The sequence below is a fragment of the Tursiops truncatus genome, chromosome 10, assembly GCF_011762595.2.
Source record: "Tursiops truncatus isolate mTurTru1 chromosome 10, mTurTru1.mat.Y, whole genome shotgun sequence".
NCBI lineage: Eukaryota > Metazoa > Chordata > Mammalia > Artiodactyla > Delphinidae > Tursiops > Tursiops truncatus.
The window spans coordinates 41667962-41694715 of NC_047043.1; the positions used below are offsets into that span (position 1 = coordinate 41667962).

Consider the following 26754-nt stretch of genomic DNA (forward strand, 5'->3'; position numbering starts at 1 on the left):
TAATCTTAGTGAAGGTACGTATGTTTCTAATTCAAACCCAACCCGGATTGCTGCTATTATTCTTAACACCCACCCACATCAACACTTGTAATACGACATAAATACTGTGATTGACAGTTTACAAAGCATACATAATAATCTCATTTAGCCCTCACAACAATTTGTGTGCATAAAGTTATTATTAATCTAGAGCTGAGGAATCCAAAGCTTTAAGTTATTGAGTAATTACCTCAACTTGAATCATAGTGAATAGTAAAACTAAAATCAAAACCAGAGTCCCTCTATGAGGCTGGTAGTATTCTCATTTCAAAGCCAGACAAAGATATCACAAGAAAGAAAACTACAAGTCAGTATTTCTCATGAATGCAGATGCAAAAATCCTCAACAAAATATTAGCAAACTGAATCCAGCAATATATTAAAAGGATTATATACCATGGACAAGTGGGATTAGCCCCAGGAATATAAGATTGGTTAATCAACCATTGTAATACACCATAGTAACAGCATAAAGGGGAAAACATTCCACACATGGTCATCTCAATAGATGTAAAAAAAGTTGACCAAATCCAACATATTTTCATGATAAAAATACTCAACAAGGTAGGAATAAAAGGGAAATTCCTCAGTTTCACAAACAGCATCTATGGAAACCCATGGGTAACATTGTACATAATGCTGAAAGACTGAAATCTTTCCCCTTAAAATTAGGAAAAAGACAAGGAGGTCCACTTTCACCTATTCTAGTCAACACTGTACAGCAAGTTCTAGCTAATTAGACAAGAAAAGGATGTAAAAGACATCCAGATTGGAAAGGAAGAAGTAAAACTATCTATGGCAAATGACATCATCTTATATACAGAAAACTCCAAAGATTTTACACACACAAAACTACAGAGTTAATGAGGAGTTCTGCAAAGTTGCAGGATACAAAATCAATACGCAAAAATCTGTTGTATTTCTATACACTATCAGAGAACAATCCGGAAATGGAATTAACAAAACAATTCCATTTACAATAGCATTAGTAGGAATAAAATGCTTAGGAATAAATTTTACCAAGGACATGCAAGTTGTATTGACTGAAAAATATAAAATATTGTTAAAAATAATTAAAGAAGACCTAAATAAGTTAAAAGATAACCCATGTTTATAAATTGGAAAACTTAATACTGTTAAGATGACAATATTCTACAAATTGACCTACAAATTCAAATCCAACACAATCTCTATAAAAATTTCAACTGCCTTTTTTTCAGACATAGAGAAGTTGATCTTAAAATTCATATGGAATTGCAAGGGATACTCAATAGCCAAAACAATCTTGAAAAAGAACAAAATTTTCAGACTCACACTTCTCAATTTTGAAACACACTATGAAGCTACAGGAATCAAAACATTGTTATATTGGTATAAGCATAGACATACAGATCAATGGAATATAATTGAAAGGCCAAAAATGAACCCACACATCTATGGCTAATTGATTTTCAACAAGGGTGCCAAAATCATTTAATGGGTAAAGAAGAGTTTTTTCAACAAATGGTTCTGGGACAACTGGATATCCACATGCAGGAAAAAAAAAAAGAAAAAGAAAAGAATTTGGACCCCTTTCTTATACCATATATTAAAATTAACTCAAAATAGATCAAAGACCTAAATGTAAAGACTAAAACAATAAAAATCTCAAAAGGAAACATAGGTGTAAATCTTTAGGGCCTTGGATTAGTCTGCAGTTTCTTAAATATTATACCAAAAGCAAAATAACAAAAGAAAACATAGATAAATTGGACTTCATCAAAATTAAAAACTTTTTCCATCAAAGGACACTACCAAGAGTGAAAATATGACCCACAGGATGGGAAACTAATATTTGCAAATCAAGCTTCTGATAAGTGTCTAGTAACCAGAATATATATTTAAAAACTTACAAGTCAATAATAAAAATACAAATTTTCAAATAGGCAAATAATTCAAATAGATATTTCACCAAAGAAGATACACAAATGGCCAATAAGGACATGAAAGGATGCTCAACATCATTAATCATTAGGGGAATAGAAATCTGACCCACAATGAGTTACCACTTAATACCCACTAGGACAGATATATATATATTTTTTTTTCCTAAAGTGTGGAAAAAAGCAATTATTGGTAAGGATGTGAAGTAATTAGTAAACTTACACATTGCTAGCGGTAATGTAGAAGAGCATAACCACTTTGGAAAACAATCTGGCAATTCCTCAAAAAGTTAAATATAGAATTACTATGTGAAACCGTAATTCCACTCCTAGGTATATACCTAAGAGAACTGAAAAAATAAGTTCACACAAAAACTTGTACATGGATGTTCATAACAGCATTACATATAACAGCCAAAAAGAGGAAACAATCAACTGCTGAATAAATAAAATGTGATCTATCCATACAATGGAATATTATTCAGCCATTAAAAAATACTGATATATGCTACCATATGGATGAACCTTGAAAATATTATGCTAAGTGAAACAAGGCAGAAACTAAAGCCCACATATTTTATGACTCCATTTATAGGAAATTTCCAGGATAGTTAAATCTAGTTGCCAGCATCTGGGAAGATAAGTAAATGGGAAGTCATAGGGTTTCTCTTTGGGGTGAGGGAAACATTCTGAAATTAGGTAATGGTGATGGTTGCGCAAGATGAGAAATATATTAAAAGCCACTGAGTTGTACACTTTAGAAAGGCAGGTATTGCACAGGCAGTCTCCTTCTTGGGAAGCCAATCTCCAGAGTGGCTGCAGGCAATGGACTGTTCTCAGAGAAGGGTGCTTCCTAGAGTGGGGAAACACCCCAAAAGTTACAGTCTGCACTTTACCGTAGGATTTCATTGAAACTCGTGATCTTTTTCTACTCTTTGTCATTATTTTTTTTCCATTTTAATCATTTTCCACAGTAAAAAGAAAAAAAAAACTTTAGTTTACAGAAAGAGGAAGTGAATTAATCGAGTAGCATATTAGACAAAATGATTAAGTCCTTTCCAGACTAATGATTTAGTAATAGGCAATGGTATACTTACATATTCATGGTTTTACATCAACCAAGGTGACACATATGTACAATTTTTCACAAAATATATGCTTTTGAAAAGGAATTCCTCCCTTCAGTTCAACCCTGATCATCAGGTAGTGATTGCCAGTAGCTGCATACAACCTGCTGCTGTTGTCTGGGGTGACAACAAAGAATTAAACAATATTTATGCCCTTATGTGCATAGTATAGACAAAAATGTTTATACCTGGGAGAACATAGAAGGAGATTGAGTTACTTTGGGGGAAACATCACCCTGAGGAGTATAATTGCAGGAGTTTCCCCTGCAATTCTGCTCTTCAACACTACCCTTAAAAATATTGTGTTGGCCAAAAAGTTCCTTTGGGCTTTTCCCATCTTACAGAATGGGAACATTTAAAATAAATGAAATTTATATAATTTTACAAATATGTTTTTTAAGAATCAAAACTTTCCATATTACGAATACTAATAAAGGAAACAGCTGATCATACTGAAAAGTTCTTGATTCTTTACTGTGGAAACAGAATAGAGTAACTGGAAAAACATATGTTTCCGGAATTGGATCATGACAACTGTGCTGTAGGACTCTGCCACTTTCTAGCTGTGTGACCTTCGGCAAGTTACTTAACCTCTCTGTGTCTCACTTTATTCATCTGTAAATTTAGTATAATAGTTCCTAAGACCTACCTCCTAGAGTTCTGAGGATAAATTGAGCTGGTGCACGTAATGCGCTTGGCAGAGCGTTTGGCAGAGTGCTTGGCCGATGTAAACACGGATGAGAGCATGCAGTTCACGTGGTCTCACAGACAAATCACTTGCTTCCATCTGGTCCCAACTGTGTCTCTCAAATCTGCCCTCATCTGGTTATCACTCTTCATCCTTCAGTTCTGAGTGCAGGTAATATCTCCTTCGGATAGTCTTGACCCTACTTTGAGAGAGTACATGTTTCTTCTTGCCTTTTCAGACTTTTGTGGGTGTACTCCTAAGGACATTTGCTTTACTAAATTAAATTACTTGTTTACTCATCTATGCTTTTAAGGAGACAAAAACTTAATAAGAGAAGAACAGTGCCTATTCACGCTTGACGTGGGATAGGAATAGAGCAGGAATTTCAGATATTGTTGAACAAAAAACCATGAGCATAAAATGTCAGACCTGATAACTCAGGATAGGAGTGATGAAGGAACACAAAGAAACTTGTCTGAAATAAAACTTAATTAAAATAGGGCAAGGGGTAAAAGAAGGATGGGAAGAAAAAGAAGCAGATGAGACAGAAATGTTTTGTAATAATTGGTGACAAAGGATTTTGTTAATGTCGGAGTCTTTTAGGGCAAGAGGTGATTTCATTCTCAAGAATCCACTCCAGAGTTACTCCTAGTAGTAACAAGTCATCAGAAGACTCTTTCCTCCTTCTTATATGAAAAATATATTTCTAGGCCCCTTGTGATGCAGGGACTTTTCCAGAAATATCTAGCTCAAGACCATATTGTAAGAAAATGTGGTGTTTGAAGCCTACAGATGTCAGATAACATCCTGCAAAAATAATGCATTTATTCTGCGAATCCGTCACATCGGTACAGTCATTACTGAGAGTGCTCCAACTTGAAATAATGTATTTTCATTTCTTGAGGTAAAATAAAAATTTTCATTCTAACAGAAAAGATGGAAGGAAAACAACTTCTTTTCAAATACCGGAAATTCGACAGTGGAACAACTCTGTTCTTTTCTTTAGTTTAATCTTCAAATTTTACAGAGAAACAGAGACATAAACTTCAAACATACTATGATTGTGTAGTCAGCCTTCCTCAAAGCAGTATTAAAGCAAGATGCTTGCATCCTGGATGATGTCTATTCAGAAAATTGAATTTTTTAATAATACCCAGCTCCCTTCAATCCCCAAAACTACCACCTTCCTTTGGACAGCAGGATTACCCTACTAGCCTCCTACCAGCCCTTACCTTCAGACTCACCCTCTCCAACTCATTCTCCACACCACTGCCAGGGATAGTTACACAAGCCTGACTTTTCACTTGGTTTTGCCCACATACTCCACGTTTTCTCCTGTTTCCAAGTCTTCACTCAGTGCTGTTCCCTCTGCCTGGACACCTCCTATCCTTAACCACTTAGACATCGCATCCTTCTCTCCAAGGGGTCAGCTCAAGAGTGACTTTCCCTGTGGGGGATCCATCCATTCAGTTCTCTCCAGGCTAAATTATGTGTTCTTTCATGTACTCATGACACTCTGTGCATCCCTCTACCCTAGAAACTCACAGAGTGATTCTGTAATGATAACACTTCTAATTCACCATTGGACTGTGAGAGGCTGACTATCATTGAGACTGGACTATGTCTTGTTGATCGTTATGTCCCCAGCTCTTAGTTATGTGCTCCTGGGGACAAAGGAGATACTCAGAAACATTTTTGAAATGAGCCCATAGCGTTATTATAAAGCTGCAAAAAGTATAGAAAATCTGGGACAACCCATACAATCTGAGGTCTCTGAGCAACCTAACTACAACTGCTGAGAGAATCAAAAAATCTGATTTAGAGATTTATTTTCCTTTTCTTTCTCAGTTTTAATATTCAGGCTAGTGGGGGAACTAAAATAAAAGTGCCAAAAAAATTCAGCTGGGTAGTTAAACAGAATTACTCAGACTATTGTGAGCTACATTTCTTTTTTTAAGGAAATATATTAACACTTAGAGTAGTTAATATGTAAAGCAAATATTATTCATATCACGAGATCATATAGCTTAAAATTTTATTCAACAAACATTTTCAGATCATTTTCTATATAGCAGACACTGTTCTAAAAATATCAATTCATTTAATTCTTATAACATCCTTAAGAGGTCATCACGACAAATTTGGAACTTTCTTTACTGTCTCATGATATTGGGCTGTCTCTTTCTCCCTACATCCAGCAGAAAGATCTGGAATCGAAGAGAATAATATCTACAGAACAAAAAATTCTTTTCAAATGACCTAAAAGGTATAAAAGATCTAATGAAGGAGATTATATCAAAATGAGTCCTGCAATATTTATCATCTCTCTCTAATGTGCTTATAAAATATAAAACAAATGATAATTTGAATATTTGAGTGAATTTTTGTATGGCATTGGAGTAGCATATTTAAAATAAATCACCGGTAAATCCTAGACAGCGGGATTCCAGAAATGGAATCCTTTCAGGATCAAGACAAATCTAGGCTTATCACAGCATAAAGCAGATATCAGAACAATATCTTGAAAATATTCTCATTTCTCCTTATTGACACTTTTAGGAAAGACTGATGATTAATTGCAGGTAGAAAGCTTAAAATATGGAAGTATTGACAAGTTGAAGTGCCACCAAATGAAAAGTAATGGCACTGAGTACATAGGAATAGTGCACGGGGTCCATATTTATGGATTGTCAACAGCAAGGAATTTGCAGAGGTTAATGAATGCAGGTTGGAACTAAAGTTGCAACAACTTTCCCCGTTTTGAAAAGAATAGTACAGGGAAGTGGAAAATACAAATATTAATAAATCAGAGGAACATATTATACCACAGGATAACATTAACAGATTTGTATCAATGACCATGAATGAAGACCCAGAAGGCCTACTTGTCAAATTTACTGATGACAGGAGGTCTAGAGAAACGGCTAATGCTTTGGAAAGAGCATCAGCATTTAAGATGATTTGGTTAAGCCTCAAATTAACAAAATGAAATTAATATGTGCATTTACCATTTGGGTATCTCTACGTACAGGCCACCTCTTCACCCAGGTCTTTTTGACCATCTATTTCTAATATGGCCTTTGGAATTCTCCACTCACTTCACCTGTTTGGCTTTCATCATAGCACTTGTCCCTTCTTCATATTCTTCTTAAGTAGTTATTAGTTGACTCGTTTCTAACTTCAGTAGAAAGTAAAATGCATGAAAGCAGTAACCTTGTTTAACTTGTATCTCTGAGTGAAATAAGAGCACTAAGTAAATATTTGTCTAAAAATAAAATGCCTATTTATTCCCTTCTCTTAAAAAGAAATTTGACTAGTGTGGATTGGGAAAATACCACAATAGTGTTTCTTGTGAAACATGACACTGTCGAATGATGGAAGCATCAGGCTGGGGTCAGAAGAACTGAAGATTTTGCCACTGATTCCTCACTTGACCTTTGATAAACACTTACTTTCTCCAGGAACAGTTTCCTCATCTGCAAAACTGGGCCAACCTCTCAGGGGGTTTTAAATTAAGGAGCATGAAAGAATTTTGTAAACTGTAAAGAACAAAACAAACGTGAAGAATTATGATTGGGGGTGGGAGAGGGATCTTAAATAAAGACTCAGTATGAATAAACAGCGTCTTGTGACTTTTGAAAAAATAATTAGATACAAACATTGGTTGCATCCAAAGAGTAGTTTACATTTGTACTGGCAAACCATATTACTGTATTTCCTCCTAGCTGTATACCCTGCAGGATATTGGCAACTGTCCAGCAGAGGGGCACTGACATAAAAGGAAGACCAAGTGAAGGTAGGTTGTGAAGATAGTGTCATTTGAAAAACAATGGAAATAATTGGGGAACAGTGAACATAGGAAGCATGGAAGTGGGTGGGGGGAATTGTGATGCTTATGTGAAGGATTGTCACGTAGAGGATTTACTGCATGTAGCACCAAGATGCAAACTAGGAATTGGGGCTAAAAGACTGAGAAAGACAGATGTCAGTTTAAGACCTTATTTTAATGTAAAGAAGAGTTTTCTAACCTCTAGAGAAGTCCCATGATGGTGGAGGGAGTGAATTGTGGTCACAGCCAAACTAGGTGCAAACACATGAACAATATTATCAGAAGGCTTCTAATAGTAAGCTGAAGTTTAGGCTAGATGATTCCAAGGCCCTTCCCATGTCCAGGATTGTAATCAATCAAATATAATGCTCCTATCATGGTTATTGAAAGTGAAAGGATCATGAACTCACACTCTAACAAATCCCAAAATGCTATCCTTAGAGACAAAATCAAGCCATGAGAGAACAGCAGGTGACATCAGTCCTGAGTCGATGAGAAGAAAGACCAGCGTGGTGTGGGCTTCCCCAGAGAGAGCCCCTCTTCTTGTGTACATCCTACTGAGAATCTGTTTAACGCTGTGAGGTATGTCAGTGCCACCTCTGCTGGACAACATTAACTATGATCACATTTTTTACCCTTAGTGTCCTTCAAGGATTTGCTGCTGTATTTCACATGACACTTGCTGTTGCAAATACAAATTCCAGCCATATATATATATATATATATATATATATATATATATATATATATATATATATATATATATATATATATATAAAATCTCTTTCTCCAGTTTGGGAAGAGGGGAGGAGGAGAGGAGGAGATGCCTTAAAGATTCATCAAGTACTAGCTGAGTTAAGTTGGCAAAGCCAAGCAAATGTTAAATGACTTGCCTGAAATGACTTTTGCATCGTCCTGCTTGAGGAACACAGTGGCTGCCCCTCATTACTTTGTATTTACCTGTCCCAGACAAAAGCATCTGCAAATCCTATATTAATCCTATGTTGCCAGGCTTGTCATGTGCACAGACCTACACAAGTCTGTGTTTACAGAAACTGCACTTGAGAAGTGCAGGAGCAAAAAAGAAGTAGAAAAGAGGGAAATGGAACCCACGGATAAACAGGTTAATATCATTTTCACGACTTTTTTTTTTTTTTTTCCTTCTTCAGCCCCAGCTCTCCCGGGTGCGGGAAGAGGCTGTGGGCTGCGAACTCCGCGCTGGAATGAGGAGTCGTTGAGCCCTAGCCGCGGTAGCAGCTTCCCCTCCCGGTGTCCCTGCTGCAGCCTCTGGTGCCCAGTCCCTGGATGCTCAGCCTACTCCTCGCCTCCCGGTGCAACATCGCCTGCAGACACAGCCCCGCCGGCGGACTAGTTGCCCGGCGGGCGGGAGACTCGGAGGCATTGGCTCCGTAACTTTTCACGTCATTTTCTGCTCCTGAGCCCCTGGTCGCCTGTCCGCACCTCCTCACGCCACAGACCGCGGTGCCCATGGGGCAGGGGCCGAGCCGCTTGCAGCACTGAGCCGACCCGGACTGGAGCCCGTGATGTCCGGCACCAAACTGGAGGACTCCCCCCCTTGTCACAACTGGTCATCTGCTCCGGAGCTGAATGCAACTCAAGAGCCCTTTTTAAACCCCACCGACTATGACGACGAGGAATTCCTGCGGTACCTGTGGAGGGAATACCTCCACCCCAAAGAATACGAGTGGGTCCTGATCGCCGGCTACATCATCGTGTTCGTGGTGGCTCTCATTGGGAACGTCCTGGGTGAGTGTCCGCCGGGCAGCCCCAGGTAGGGGCTGCCAAGTCCTCGCGCCCCCGGCTGCCAAGACCCCTCCTCCCCCCAGGGATGCACACAAAGAGGTGGCTGCTCTCGGGGTGGGGTTATATTTTTTTAAAAAGTTTTCTGATTTTACGAACCAGGACCGAGCCCTGGAATGGTGATCCCTTTTTCTGCAGGGAGCCGCATTGCCTTTGGGAGCACCAAGGTTCCAAGCGCGGGGAAAGGGACAGAGGCAGGGCTCTCCAGGTGGATTTGATGGAGTGTGGGGGAATTAGTCATCCTTTTGTGTAACGTGGACGAGTGTTTCGGGGGTGGGGAGAGGTCAGGCTGGCAGGATGAGAAGCTGTGCCCCTTCGGAGCAAGCTCTCCTGGGCTGTGGAAATCACAAAGGATTTGTGAGCCCGGTACAAGTGCCCTTTGGCGAGGGGTTGAGGCTGAGTCCAGAGGCGGTAATGAAAGGGCAGGAAGTGGGAGCAGAGGCAAAGCAGGGAGGTGCACTCATGCAAGGAAGCTGAATTAAACAGGAGCCAAGCCGGGAGCGAGCAAGGAGGAGGGGCCTCTGAGAAAAGTACCAAGGAAATCGCAATCATTCATCCCTCCATCCATTCATTCATTTATCCACTGTACCCATGTATTTTCCAGAGCATGCTTGTTTCCAGGCTCGGGAAATATTTGCAGCTGATTTCTTTTTTTCCAAAGACTAGACCAAGCTTTGTGCTAGGTTCTCACTATTTGTCGCTGTCTAGGTTGGTATGCAAGCATAAATTTCCTCTCCCACTCCCCACCTCTGCACAATTTCTGAGGGTTGAAGAAGCGGTGCCGTGGCTAGATGGTGGCTGTGGTGATGGGGTTTATTAGGGCAGCTGGGAAATCGACTTAAAAAACAAAAAACAGGGGCTTTGGAAGGGAGGGACGATTGAACATAAATTGTGAATGGAAGGAGCGTGCACCTAGATGAATGGAGACTAGGAGGCGTTTAAATGCAGAGGGCAGTGTGGAGGGAATCTCTGTGGAAAATGACAGAAGATGGGGGGGGCTAGGAGAAGATGCTCTAGATTTTCAGTTACAAAAAGGGGGAGAAGATGAGTGAGGTGGAATAGGCTGGGAGGTGTTGAAGTCCAAAGTAGAGACTTTGTAGCTGCAGTGGAGGATGATAAGAGAATTATCAGGCTCTCAGCGCTAGCCTGATTTTTACCTTCTCTCCCCATATGTGTCAGTCTGGGTAAGAAGCAGTCACAGTAGTCCCTTGCCAATTCAGGAGGCAGAATAGTTGGTAGTATGTGACTGAAAGGCATTCCTGAGAGAGCTGGTAGAATATTATTTGACAAGAAAGATAAGAATCCTCTGAGAACTTTAGTTGGCTCTGTCTGTATATTTTTTCAGGCTATTTTAACGTTGTTGCAGTTTTTTAAAGGCAAACATAAAGGAAATGTTTTGATGAGGCAGAAAATGTGAAAGGTGGAAATACACATGGTTAGGACCAGTTGTAAGGTTAAGTCTGTTAATCATAATGATTTTCTTGTTTCCCTTCTCCTTGTCATCCATGCTTAGAGTTACAATAATTAAGATACATGACTACTAGCATAGCAACATTTCACTGCATTATGCTAATACTTAATGATAAGTGAATAATCAAAATTGAACATCTATGAATATCTACTCTGTGCCAGACTCCTTCCCATATACTCTCTCACTTAACCTCAGAGTAACCCACATTTGACAGAAGAAGCAAGACTTAGAGAAATAAAATGACTTATTAAGGAACATCATTCAGATTCAGTTCCATTTCTTCTGACCTCAGGTCCAGAATTCTTCACTGATATTCCACTCTAGATTTAGAAAGCATACAGAGAATTAATTCTGTTCTCCCAGTGTCTGCAAGCCTATTAAATGTATTTCCTTTTCTCCCTTGCATCTATGTCCACTATTAATAAATTACCATGAGGGGTTAATGGTTCTGTGATTCTCTCCAACAAAAACCCACTGAGGGAGGAATGTTATTGCATTGCAGTAAAATTTTGACGTGTTTTTCAGGAATAGCTACAAATCATAATGATTTTCCTTCCCTAATTTTATTTTAGGCTTAACCTCTGTGATAAAATTTGCTCCTTTTTGCTGTTATTTTATTCTGGCTTGCACAGACCTGTGATGCATGGTTTTCATATCCTAATTGCATAGTTTAGGGGTGCATGTTTGCTAGCCTGAGGAGTGCTTTAGTCTCAGGAAAGAAACATCTCTAGAGTAGATGTTTCATAATGTCAAGTGAGAGAGCACTGTCCACAGCCCCAAGTGCTGAAATGTCCAATTTTATTCAACTTAAAAAAAAAAAGATATACTCAAAGCTCTTTGTTTTCATGAAACTGACAGCTGTTTTCCTCAGAAATGAATGACACTGAAATCCTCTCTGGCTGAACTGAAACCCATATTCTTTATGGACGTTTTCCCTGAAAGTTGATGAGGTTCAAGTTTGACATTTAAACAAATAAGCAGTGTCATTACTCACAGACAACTTCCTGCTCTTTTAAGTCACTGTCAAATTTGCAAAACAGATTAGATTGAGAATTGCTTTTTTGCCCCCCGGTATGTCATTTTATGCAGAGAATGGCAGGACAAGAAATCACATTATTCATGCAAGATAAAAGAGTCAACATTGGGTATGAAGGTGAAATACCACCATGTAAGCAGTGGATGTAATCACTGACCCTTCAGGTCCACTTACCACTTGTACTTTCATGTAACTAACTACTTGGAAAATCTCAACCTTCTTGAACTTACAAATATAGTGTAATCAGTTAGCAGCCATTACTCCCACAATGTCCTTTTGTGAGCAGAATGACAAGGTCTTGATCATACCTACCTATTTTTCTGCTCTCCATGGTGCCTCTCTCATTATATACCCTCCCCATTATCAGATGCTTCTTTCCCAAGCTAGAAAGCAGTTTATTGGAAAAAATGTTGACAAAAGTCATTCAAAATAATGCAAAAAATTACTCTACATGCAATTTCATGATTATATGCATCCTAATAAAAACATATACATGTCTAATTATAGAATTTTAAATCCTAGGAAGAAAGATGGGACAGGTTCTTTCTGGAAGCAGTGTTTTTCCAGTATCTTCAAAATTATGTCACCTATAACCTATTCCTAAGGATGTCTTGTACTTTAGACAAGTAGATGCATTCAGTTATTTGACCAGTACATTTTGAGCAATGTTATGTTTTTAAAATTAATGTGTGTAGGGGGAAAGTGTTCTTGGGGACACTCAAGGGAATATGTTTGATGTCATTCCTACTATTCCTTGAGTAGAAACTGGATGGAGAGATGGGTTCTAGTCAGTTCAAGTGTTAAACATCTGGAGGAAATGAGCAATTCTCTGCTTCTCTTACTTCCACTTTCAAATATATGATTTTCACCTGGAATGCTTCTATCTTCCCTGTTGTCATCTTCATATGAAAAAATGAGGAGAACAGTCAACAAATGACATCAGTCCAACTGTGCTTCTCACCTCTTATGTGGCATTAGCAAGTTAACAAACTCTCTGAGCCTGTTTTTTCCAACTGAAAATTATGGTTAATAATGCCTGCCTTGACTCACAGACACAGAGAATAGACTTGTGGTTGCCAAGGGGGAGAGGTGGGGAGGGAGGGATGGATGGGAGTTTGGGGTTAGCAGATGCAAACTATTATATAGAGAATGGTTAGACAACAAGGTCCTACTGTACAGCACATGGAACTATATTCAATATCTTGTGATAAACCATAGTGGAAAAGAATATGAAAAAGAATATCTATATGTCTATAACAGAATCACTTTGCTGTACAGCAGAAATAAATACAACATTGTAAATCAACTATACTTGAATCAAATAAATTGAAAAAATAAATCCTGCCTTATAGAAATCCTATGAGGATATATATATGAGCATCCTCTACAGAGATATTTAGAGGGGTGTACACAAATATATACATTTTTTTCTTTTCTTGACACAGTAGACACTAAATGCCAATTTCTATCCCGTCATTCCCACTATGGAAATCTCTCCTTGGTGTGATTGGTAGCCATCCTGTTCCTCCATGGCCAATCTGTAGCTCTGTAGCTCTTTATGGCCTCTACTCTGGCATTTTTCTAATTGAGTGTTTTCATAAAAGCTGTTAGTGACATGGTGTTGGCACCTGTTACTCTTCTTTTCCATACCAGCTCCACCCTCCCACACCAATTAGATGTTTAGTGCATCATACTGACTACTTAACATTGCCTTCCCACCTCTATGTGAAAGTCATTCCTAACCATCATGATGATTGTCTCTCTTTCTCTCAGTTTACATTTCCCTGCTCTAGGTTCTATTAACTCAAGAGTTTCTGAAACGTTAGCTGGCCAGTCTATCACTACTAATGTTTTAAACAGCGTGCCCGTACACACACACAGAGATAATATGTTGATTTAACTCAGTTAAAGCACACTACCCATTAATAAATATATCTAATAAGAGTTAAACTAAACTGGGTAAGTGGGATGGGGGGAATACCTGTAATTGGATTGCTTCTTACAGAGCTAATCATATGCCCCAGACATGACAATGGCAGAGTCGCAAGTTCCCGCTGCTCCTAAGTCTGAGACCTTTCTTCTCTACTTGTCCCAAAGCCCATCTCAGCTCTGTGGGTCTTTTAAAACCCACTCTTTCATACACAGGAAGCAGAAAGAGGTTAGAGATAATACATTACTGATCTCTGCCAAGACCCGATAGAAGTCATGAACAGTAACCGTAAAAGGTAAGGTTAGCCACTAAGCTTTAAACTTGTATGATTTTAGTTACAGAATGCAAAGCATGCTTACCTGAATAAGAGTTAAACTGACACCTCCACCTTTCTAACAAATCATAGCCACTTAGTTTTACCGGGTAAAATAAATCATGTTTTTGACTTGAACAGAATCTCAGGGATAACTTTTTAAATGACTCTCTCATAGATAACAGCAACATTTACCATGGGAAGACAATAATGAAATAACATGTGCTACTGATAATTTAAATGGAATGGGTTTTTTCTATATTTGAAAAAAATTGAGGAAAGTGAAATAAATGAAAATGTTACCAATGTATAAGACAGGCTAAATCTAACATACAAATACATGAAGTTTTATAAAATTTTTATTAGGGCATACATATGTGTTTTATATGTTTACATGAATTTTTATTAATTCATGTTTCAGAACGTATTTGCAAATCATCACGTACTACAGTTACATTAACATTACAAAGTCCCTGAATTTTTACTCAGCTCCTCAGATTTCAGGAGTATCCATCACTGGTGTTATTTCACTGGTGAGAGATGACCTTTCCATCCTTCTTCTTGTAGAATTCTGACATACCCCCCAACCTTAGGGATGCTGGCTCTGTTGAATAACGTCTCACTGGTGAGGTCCAGTTAATGACATGTGATGGGTGAAACAAAGGGTAGTTATTCGTCTGCAACTCCTCTTCTAGCTGCAAAGGAAAATGAAGAATATTTATGGAGTACTATATGCCAGGTCTTGGAAGCTACGTTCCACGATGAATATATATATTTCCTTGATGCCTCATGACAAACTTATAACAAGGAGATTAATAGCTTTGATTTACAAATGAGAAACATGAAATTCAAAAAGCTATTTTAACTAGTTCCAAAGTTTAGTCAGACTGTAAGTATCAGCACTAGGTTTCTAATACAGATTTATCTGGTTCCATGGTCCACCTGTGTCATCCTGACTCTGTCCCATGCTTCTAATCCTGACCAAGAAAAAGGAAAGAAAAGAGAGAATGAGAATGTTACCGAGGTGTGCCCTCCAGACGATCTATGGAGCTGTGCTGGCCAGTTGCCATGCTATTCCTTTGATTGACTATAGTCCTTCAGCTTGGAGGATGAGCTCATTTGATAAGTTAATCAAGGTCAGGCTAGGGTTACTTTACAAGAGAAAATTTCAAGGTAAAAATAGATGTTGTCAAAAAGGTTTTTGCCTGTTCAGGGGGGTGACTCTCTGGATAAACGTTAGATAATTGTGACCAAGGATTATTTTGTTACTGAAGGTGCTGTCTTTAGAGACCATTAAAGACTGAGGACCTAAACATTTACTATCTCAGATAATCTAAAGATTGTTTTGTTCCTCCTTTGGCTTTCAAACCTACTCACACATTTCTTTTTATCTTTCTCTGATGGAATTAATGTTAACTTTTTTAAAAAATTATAAGTTTCTATTGATTTGACTGCATAGGTCAATCTTTATATCACATAATAGTGCTCCTGGAGCACAATGGTATTTTATATGTCCAAAGAGGCATTACCCATAACACCATAAATGAAATGAACTTTAGACACTGACAGTGGAACAGTTTGAGAGGCTATCAGATGAAATACATGATGTATATGACCAGTCTTTTGGATAGCTGACTCTTAGGACTGAATTTATTGATTTCATCTTTATTCCCAATGAGAGATCATCTCTTGACCAAGTAAATGGGTTGGATATATATTTAAATACCATTAAATTTTTTTCCATTTGAACTGTTTCCCCATAAACAAAAAATCAAAACTATTCAGAATAAATATGTACTCTATTCTTGAAAGTATTTTTGGATTACTATCATTGAGTCTTTTCCAGTAATTTGCTTTCGATATCACATACATATGAACAATGTTTAATGTTTACATATTATTTTACTCTTCAGAAGACATTGTTACATACATTGCCTCATTTATTCTTCAGAACAATCTAATGAGGTAGGTTGTATTTAGTGTAAAAATTTATGTGCCTGAAATGATTTGAAATCAATTTAAAAGAAAAGTTTGACTGCATAGAAATATCCAGGGATTATGTGTCTGCTTTGGAAAACCTTACCAGTGTCCTGTATTCCAAGAAGTCAGGATAAGAATATTAACTCCCTTTGTCTGACCTTCGGCTACAATGTCTTTGGTACCTGATTTTGTCAACATTCTGAGTACAGATGCACATTAACCAGATTTACAAAATTGGCACATAAGAAAATAAATAAATCCAATATTTTAATTTAAAATAAGAAGTTACTTCTTTTTTTTTGATGTCTTATCTTTTTTTCTTCATTTTTAATGGAGTATAATTGCTTTACAATGTTGTGTTAGTTTCTGCTGTACAACAAAGTGAATCAGCTATATGTATACATATACACCCATATCCCCTCCCTCTTAAGCCTCCCTCCCACCCTCCCCATCCCACCCTCTAGGTCATCACAAAGCATCAAGCTGGTCTCCCTGTGCTATGCAGGAGCTTCTCACTAGCTATCTATTTTACATTTGGTAGTGTATATATGTCAGTGCTACTCTCTCACTTCGTCCCAGCTTCCCTTTCCCTGCCCTGTATCCTCAAGTCCGTTCTCTATGTCTGTGTCTTTATTACTGCCCTGCCACTAGGTTCATCAGTACTGTTTTTTTAGACTCCATATACATGCGTTAGCATACAGTATTTGTTTTTCTCTTTCTGACTTACTTCAATCTGTATGACAGACTCTAGGTCCATCCACCTCATTACAAAGAACTCAATTTCTTTCCACTTTATGGCTGAGTAATATTCCATTGTGTATATGTGTCATACCTTCTTTATCCATTCATCTGTCGATGGACACTTAGGTTGCTTCCATGTCCTGGCTATTGTAAATAGTCCTGCAATGAACAGTGTGGTACATTACTCTTTTCGAATTATGGGTTTCTCGGGGTATATATCCAGTAGTGGGATTGCTGGGTTGTATGGTAGTTCTATTTGTAGTTTTTTTAGGAACCTCCATACTGTTCTCCGTAGTGGTTGTATCAATTTAAATTCCGACCAAAAGTACAAGAGGGTTCCCTTTTCTGCACACCCTCTCCAGCATTTATTGTTCTAGATTTTTTAATGATGGCCATTCTGACTGGTGTTAGGTAATACCTCATTGTGGTTTTGATTTGCATTTCTCTAATGATTAGTGATGTTGAGCAGCTTTTCATGTGTTTGTTGGCCATCTGTATGTCTTCCTTGGAAAAAATGCCTATTTAGGTCTCCCACCCATTTTTGGATTGGGCTGGGTTCTTTTGACCTTGAGCTGCATGAGCTGCTTCTATATTTTATAGATTAATCCTTTGTTACTTTCTTCATTTGCAAATATTTTCTCCCATTCTCAGGGTTATCTTTTTGTCTGGTTTATGGTTTGCTTTACTGTACAAGAGCTTTTAAGTTTCATTAGGTCCCATTAGTTTATTGTTGTTTTTATTTTCATTTCTCTAGGAGGTGAGCCAAAAAGGATCTTGCTGTGATTTATGTCAAAGAGTGTTCTTCCTATGTTTTCCTCTAAGAGTTTTATAGTGTGTGGCCTTACATTTGGGTCTTTAAACCATTCTGAGTTTATTTTTGTGTATGGTGTTAGGGTGTGTTCTAATTTCATTCTTTTACATGTATCTATCCATGTTTCCCAGCACCACTTATTGAAGAGGCTGTTTTTTCTCCATTGTATATTCTTGCTTCCTCTGTCAAAGATAAGGTGACCATATGTGTGTGGGTTTATCCCTGGCCTTTCTATCCTGTTCCATTTGTCTATATTTCTGTTTTTGTGCCAGTAACATACTGTCTTGGTTACTGTAGCTTTGTAGTGTAGTCTGAAGTCCAGGAGCCCGATTCCTCTGCTTCATTTTTCTTTCTCAAGATTTCTTTGACTATTTGGGGTTCTTTGTGTTTCCATGCAAATTGTGATTTTTTTTGTTCTAGTTCTGTGAAAAATGTCATTAGTAATTTGAAAGGGATTGCATTGAATTGGTAGATTGCTTTGGGTAGTGTAGGCATTTTCACAATGTTGATTCTTCCAATCCAAGAACATGGTATGTCTCTCCATCTGTTTGTATTGCCTTTACTTCTTTCATCACTGTCTTATAGTTTTCTGCATACAGATCTTTCACCTCCTTAGGTAGGTTTATTCCTAAGTATTTTATTCTTTTTGTTGCAATGTTAAATGGGAGTGTTTCCTTAATTTCACTTTCGGGTTTTTTGTTGTTAGAGTATAAGAATGCCAGAGATTTTGTATCCTGCTACTCTATCAAATTCACTGATTACCTCTAGTAGTTTTCTGTTGACATCTTTAGGATTTTCTCTGTATAGTATCATGTCATCTGCAAACAGTGACAGTATTACTTCTTCTTTTCCAATTTCAATTCCTTTTATTTCTTTTTCTTCTTTGACTGCTGTAGCTAAAACTTCCAAAACTATGTTGAATAACAGTGGTGAGTGTGGGCAACCTTGTCTTTTTCCTGATCTTAGAGGAAATGGTTTCAGTTTTTAACCATTGAGAATGATGTTGGCTCTGGGTTTGTCTTATATGGCCTTTATTACGTTGATATAGGTTCCCTGTATGTGCACTTTCTGGAGAGTTTTTATCAAAAATAGGTGTTCAGTTTTGTCAAAAGTTTTTTCTGCATCTGTTGAGATGATCGTATGATTTTTATTCTTCAACTTGTCAATGCGGTGTATCACATTGATTGATATGTGTATATTGAAGAAACCTTGCATTCCTGGGATAAACCACACTTGATCGTGGGGTATGATCCTTTTAATGTGCTGTTGGATTCTGTTTGCTAATATTTTGTTGAGGATTTTTGCATCTATGTTCATCAGTGACACTGGCCTGTAATTTTCTTTTTTTGTGATACCTTTTTTCTGGTTTTGATATCAGGGTGATAGTGGTCTTGTAGAAAGAGTTTCAGTGTGTTCCTCCCTCTGATACACTTTGGAAGAGTTTGAGAAGAATGGGTGTTAACTCTTCTCTAAATGTTTGATAGAATTCTCCTGTGAAGCCATATGATCCTGGGCTTTTGTTTGTTGGAAGATTTTTAATCACAGTTTCAATTTCAGTGTTTGTGATTGGTCTGTTTATATTTTCTCTTTCTTCATGGTTCAGTCTTGGAAGGTTGTGCATTTCTAAGAATTTGTCCATTTCTTCCAGGTTGCCCATTTATTGTCATATAGTTGCTTGTAGTAGTCTCTCATGATCCTTTGAATTTCTGCAGTATCAGTTATTACTTCTCCTTTTTCCTTTCTAATCCTCTTGAGTTGAGTCTTCTCCCTTTTTTTCCTGATGAGTCTGGGTAATGGTTTATCATTTTTGTTTATCTCCTTAAAGAACCATCTTTTAGTTTTATTGATCTTTGCTATTGTTTCATTCATTTCTTTTTCATTTATTTCTTATCCGATCTTTATAATTTTCTTCCTTCTGTTAACTTTGGGCTTTTTTTGTTCTTCTTTCTCTAATTGATTGACCAACAGCAGTTCTCACTCCTGGCCTGTTCCCCAATCCCCACACTCCAGCTCCCAGCCCCCTTGCATAACTGTGAACACACATCCCAGTCCAGGGCACAGAGAGCCACAGTACAGACGGTCGGTGTATTTCTCACTCTTTCCCATCTGCTACCAATTTGCTGCTTCACCCTCTTCTGACAGCCTCAAATGCTTCCCTTCTGTCCCAATCGATTCCCCCGTCAGAGAGGGAGTTTCCCCGAATTCGGGAATCTCTCCTCTACTTTAGCTCCCCTGCCCTGTCCTGTCCTGCTTCCTTTCCTCCTCCTTCTCCCTTCTTTTTTCCATCCTACCCAGTTATGCAGGGATCTTTACAGTTCTTTCCGGTGTCCAAGGTCTTCAGCTTGTTTTCAGCCAGTCTTCTGTGAGAATTGTTGCATCTATAGATGTATTCCTGATGCATGCATGGAGAGAGATGAACTCCATGTCCTCATATTCCACCACCATCTTGAATCCCCCAAGAAGTTAATCTTAAAAGTCACAGAACACTTGAAGCTCTTTCAATCTTCACTGTCTCTTTCTGTAGACATAACTATGTGAAGAGCTTTATTGTTCTGAAAAGGTAGGCTGTGCTATAGTGGCAAATAAACCCTAAATGTTCATTGGCTTAGCAACACAGAAGTTTATTTCTTGTCTATTTGACATCTAATTGACATCTAATGTGGGTTGGAGAGTCCGTTGTATCTCAAGGTCCAGATGTCCTTTCTGTTCATGGACCACCTCAACATGCAGCCTCTGTGAAACAAGCCTCCACGATGGGTCTCAGTGTCCCCCACTGCCTGGTATTCACACCCTATTTAGTTCCTTTCCATATCATACCAGAAGTGGTCTATAGCAGCATACAGTAACATATAGCAGAAGTGATAGTATGTTACTTTCAAAATTATATTATAAAAGATTACAGCTTCTGCCTTGAGTTCCCACTCTCTTGCTCTTGGATTTCTTGCTCTGGAGAAAGTAAGTTTCCTTGTTGAGAGCAACCCACATGGTGAGGAATTAAAATATCCAGCCTACCACCATAGAGGAAATGTAGCCTGCTAACAACCACATGTGTGATCTTAGAAGCAAATCCTTTGGCCAGAAAGAGTCTTGATATGATGCCAACAGCACCCTCCCCTGCCCCCACCAGCTTGACTTAATGACAGGCTCTGAGACAGAATTATCTAGTTAAGTTTCTCGCAGTTCCTGAGGAGGATTTAGAAGTGATGAGATAAATGTTTGTTGTTTTATTTTTTTTCAATTTGAGGATAAGTCATTTTACAGCCTCTAACGTTGTCATGGCTGGAGAGGAGTGAACTGGGAAATATATACTGGCTCTTAACTACCTTTGTCAAAAAGCAACACATGTCTGTCATGCCCATAATCATTTGACCAAAACCAATCTCATTGTATCAGCTTAACTACAAGTGGGGTTGGAAAGTATAAGGGAACACTGTCTCTGTCACAGGAATCAGACAATAGTTAAAAGTATTTTTAACTACCATAGTCTCAGAACAAGGGAATTTAGAGGAATCAAGCATTTAATGGCATAAGACTAAGATAATCTGATAGATATTTCCATTTCACACTTTGGATCTCTGCTAATAGAAGTAACTTATAATATTGGAAGAGTTTGTGCCAATTACTGGAATAAGAATCCAGGGAACAAAGATAATGGAAACCAAGGAACCTATACTTTAGGTGAAGAGACAAACATAACAGATAATTTCAATATAATATGTCAAATACTCTGATAGATGAGTTATAAGATGTAGTGGAAGCATATAAGGACACTTAGTTCCATTGAGGGGATTAGAGAGAGATTCAGGAGAAGATGACTCCTAAATGGAGTTTTAATGCATGAATGCAAGTCACACAGGTGAGGAAAATAGAGCAAGGTGTTCTAGGCAGAGGAAACAACTAGAGCAAAATCAAAGAGGCGTGAAATAGCATAGGCCATGCAGAGAATGTTAAGCAATTGGGTAAGTGCAGAAGAGGACAGTCTAGGGATGGAACTGAGGCATTAGATAGGGTCTTAGCTGGCTCTGACACTGCAGCTGAAAGGGAGCCCTTCTAAGACTTTAAGGAGCGTGCTGTCATTGGGAGACTCAGGACGGTTTTCACACTGGAGTTTGTGCCCTGTTTGGGGCTCACTTAATCAAGCCTACTTTCATGAAAAAAAACTGATAAGAAAAGGCAATCAAAATTCTTCTAGGAGGCTTTCCACGTGCTGCATGAGGGAGAAAAGGAGAAAGTGAGAAAATGAAAACAAAGAAATAAAGAAAAGAAGTGAAAGAAAGAAGATTAAAATATAGGAAAAAGTGTTACTGTGTTTGCTTTGCTGAATAATTAAATTTGAGAAGAAATTTCTCTTTAAAATGTTTTTTCATATTTCTTTTCTGAAAGATGCACCTAGTCTCTGTCATAGCTCTATTAATATTTTCCAATATTCTATATAGTTTTTCACTAAAATTGTTTTTGTATTAACCTATTTTTGGGGTTTCAATGGGTCACTATGCTCCTAGCCATCCATCACTTGAAACTAGATCATATTTTGGCCTCACACTAAAACCCAAAAGATGACAAATTTGAGATCTTATGGAAATTTTTTCATATTTTCCAACTAAATCCCCAAATTTCTACTCCAGATTTCCTGCAAGCTTCTAAATATGCTCATTTGAAAATTTATCTTATATGGCAGTTTTATCATTCCAATAATAATTGAAGGTATTACATTGACCCCAGGTCAGCCTTTAGGGAATTACCATAAGCATGTATCTGCAAGTTCACATGGTAATGCATCAAAATTTCTAAAACTGTGGTTACTTTAAAAACTTTTGTTTGCTATTCCTAACTCACAAGGGGAATACAGCACTGCTGAAAAATTGTAATGTCCTTTTCTAGATTTTCAGTGAGTTTTTATTCCTACTTGGTGACACTAAGATGAATTTATAAAGCACATGGTTTACAACCATGTGGTTGATTTTATTATTATAAAATCATAATTGGGGTCAGAAAACCACTGTCTATAGTAATTAATTTCATAAATTCAGAATAAATTTGATGCGTCATATACTTCAGTAGAGAACCATATTGCTTATAAATACCATTTTGAGGCCAACTTGTCTTTCTTAAAATGTGTAGATTGTGCTAATCTTTCTGGGACAGAAGTAGAGAGATGTGGTTATGTGCTTATGAAGCCATTTTGTCATTGGGTGAAACTGAGTCAACATTTCATTGTGAAAAAAATAGCTAAAACTTAATCTCTCCAATTAGAATACTTAATACAAAAATTCCCCAAGTTTAGAAAGCTGAAAAACAAATACATTAACAAATCTCACCAGCTGGTACAGGAAAAGAACTTCATAATTGTTGGGACATTTATGTGCTGGGGCTTGATTTATATTTCAGCCACAGGGAAGCCTAGAAAGCTTTGTTCTTTGAAATCATCAGAGATGGTGATGGTGACTCATAGATTCCTGAAAGTCAGTAAGATCATCCTAGTTCATAAATTTATGTGTTTTTCTTCCCCAGGCATAATGAACATTGCAATCGGTCACTGACAGGAAGCCAAACTATCTCAGTGGAAAAGGGGAAAATAAGGATTTAAGAAGTTAAAAACACATAAATAAAAACATGTGCACACTCATGCACACACACACACACATTTTGGAGATTGCATTACCTGAATAATATGATTTTAATGCACACTAGCTTTTCATGCAGGATTAAGAAGCTACCTTCCAAACTTTAAAAATGCCGAAAAAGAAACTGGATATAAGGCCTTGACTTTCCCAAAGTCAAGAGATATTTTCAACTATTCCCTGAGTGAATGAACTAGACTTTAGGAAAGCCAAAATGATAAATACACTAGAGATGAGGATGTCCTTGAATTAACATCCATGTAAGAAGGAGCACCCCTTAGGTGATTGATCTTTGTAGCAAAATCTATATTCTTCAAACAGACTGAATATATTCCTGCTTTAGCATCTTCACACTCTCTAATCCCCTCTGGCCCTCTCCTGGCTGGTTCCTGCTCAGCTCACATTGTCACATATTCAGAGACAGTCTCTGAGGAGGCCAGTCTGAATCTCTACCCTCTATGTTAGCAGCCCATTTTGTTTCTCTCATAGAACTTATTACTATTAGAAATTATATTGTTGGTTTGTTTTTTAATTTTACTACTGTCTCCCTTAAGTAACATATAAGTTCCAAGACAGTAGTTCCTTTATTTTTTGTTTTTGCAGGTGCATCCTCAGCTTCTAGAACAGTGCCGGGCTTACAGCAATGTTTTGCTACTAAATAAATTTAAGTGTTAGATTTCCACCAGGAGGAATACTTTAGATATAAGCACATTTTTTAAATTAGGCATTTGTAGGCTTTAAATTTCTTCTATATAAAATCTTAAAATAAAACCTCAATAATTTGAATCATGTTTGTGATAACTTTTTTCAATATCTTAAACAACACACACATTAAAATAAATATATAGTCACTAAAGTAATGATTATGGGAGACCATTTGTAAAATCTCTCCTCAGCACTGTAATCCCCTTGACTTTACCAGGAAACTATTTTGCTCTTCTCTTGAAGAGCAAATGAGATTTACAAACTGTGGCAGCTATTTTTTTTCTTCAAGGAAGTTACGTAGATATGCTTCCAAATAACATGCTATATTCCTGAAATTACTGAGAACATATAATGTATAAAACTCTTACTTAAGCCTTCTTTGTTTCAAAGTGATTCTTAGTTGTTTTCTATGTTTTTATAGATGTCTAAGGAAATATTTGACCATTTGTGTCCCAGATGGGATAAGAGAGCTGAGACTGAATTTTATCACGACCCCATACTTTCTGCAAAAATAAAAGGGCGAAACATATCTCCACATGTGCCCAGTATGATTCAGGAATGCCACAGAGTCTCAGCTTTAGGAATCCTTTGTCATTTTTCCCCACTGCCAGTGACAAAATACTGTGCAGATAATTGAAAAAAATATATTTTCAGGTGGAGCCCAAGAGCAATGTTGGTAATAATTGGAGAGTTCTAGACACTTCTTTTAATGGGGAATAAGAGAAACAATAAACATATTGACTAATTCTGGTCCTCAATTTCCTGAACTATCAATCAAATTATAAATTTTTGAAAAATAAAAGTACAGTCTTGCCCAGAGATGGGAGGCATTGCTAATTCTAGCAGACATGTAACCAGTTAAAAGAATATTATCAATATTTCTCATTATCGTGAATCAACTGAATTACATTAGAATTTACATGTTAGGCTTTTTGGGAGTTGTTATATTTCCATAATTACCTTACTCCTCAAGAGCAGTATTTGTCATCCACCGTCTAAATAGCTCCTATAACAACCTGTGTGATAGGGCTATTATTCACTCCTTTTCCCAGGTAGTGGAATTTAGTACTAGAGAGCTGTTATTGTGTTAGGGGTTTGAATAGATTTACATGTTATCACTTGACCTCTCCCTTCCTGAACTGTAAGTAAATATAATGTTCTCCATTTCTATTCTTCCATTGCTAGTTTATCCATGCTAGTGTGCATAGCAAGTTTAAAAAAAGGTGTGTAATTTAAGAAAAACAAATTCTCATGCATAGTTTTTTTTGGTAAACTCAACTGAAATGGACTTGAGTTTCAATGACTAATCACTAAAACTCATCATAGGTACCTGGCCACAGAGATCAGAGGGGTGGCAGCAAGAGTCAAGATTTTCTCTGGGCGTGGATTTTCTCTTCTGGTAAATAGGAGTTTATAAGACTTCTCTGAGTGCTGAGTCACCATCAGCAACAGTGACAGTATATGTAGAAATTTGAAGTCATGGAAATATATTTTTATCATCCAAATGGAGCTAAAGGCAGCATAGAGAAGCAGAGGGCTCGGTCCAACTATAGCAGAAAAAGGCACACAAAAAAATAAAGCAGCCTGAACCAACACACTGGTTTTCTAGGGCTTATCTAATTTGGAGCTATTTCCTTTTCTTATTTCATTCAGCAAATATTTATTGAGCACCCACAACATGTAATCTGTTCTATTACATTCTGTGGAGGAAATACAGAGTGAAGGGGGCATGGTCCTTACCTACAAGGAATTTCTAATCTTGGGAGAGAGACTGACATGTCAACAATACTCTATAGCATGAGGGTTATTGGAGAGGTGTATGCTAAGTATTAGAACATAGAAACATAAAAGTTGGATTTGATTGGGGGTAGGAAGCACTCTTTCCCTGAGGACGTAGCATTTGTGGTTTTGTTGACATGTGAGTATAATTTTGAAAAGTTCCAAAGGATGAAAAGAAATTACACCCAAGTTGATGAAGTAGTACATTTATGATTGCTCTCAGATATACATAGCTATGCTGAAAATATCATTCAGGGAACTCCAGTAAAACATAGGCTTTTGTGAACATTTTTTTTTGAAATTTCAAGGAATAGAGACCTCAAGTAATCTTTTTTGATGCTTTGCATTGCTTTCATGGGCTACTTTTTTTGTGGGTATTTGCCAAGTCTCACCTGTATTTTATGTCATGGTGGATTGGATTTTAAAAGTTTGAAATCCCTGGAGTTATCTTAAAATGAGTTCTGATGGATCAGAGCTTCCCAGAGGAAGATGAATCTGGGGCAATGGTGAGAATGGGTTGAATTTATGAGACCAGACACTGGGAAGCCTGTTGAGACTCTTCAGGAAAGTGATTATGAGGGTAAAAACAGCACAGTGAAATCAAATATGAAAAAAAATATGAGACATTCTGGAAATAGACTACTCATCAGATGTGGGAAATGGATAGGAACAGAAAAGAATCTTCTGATTAATACAAGTTTTTGGCCAAAGAAAGTACAATTATTGCGTTATTTGTATTTTTCTTAAGATGGACAGACCATATAGAAAGAAAATCAAGCATTGTGAGTAGAGAGGTCATGATGAATTCTGCCAAGGCAAGTTGAGTTTGCATTGTTAGAGGAATATACGTATGCAGCTATCCAGTAGGAAGTAGGGCTGGTTCTCTCACATGCCACTCACAATTAGTTCGCTACTCTGAGAGATTTTTTTCTTTGTGACTGC

General features: G+C 37.5%; 1 protein-coding gene across 1 annotated transcript in view; it reads left to right on the top strand.

Moving 5' to 3' along the window:
• The first annotated feature begins 9148 nt into the window (after window positions 1–9148).
• Window positions 9149–26754, top strand: part of HCRTR2 (hypocretin receptor 2) — a 117678-nt gene continuing 100072 nt past the window's right edge. The window contains exon 1 of the mRNA XM_019931388.1: window positions 9149–9371. Within this exon, the coding sequence (XP_019786947.1) occupies window positions 9149–9371 (223 nt within the window). The remainder of the gene's footprint in view (window positions 9372–26754) is intronic.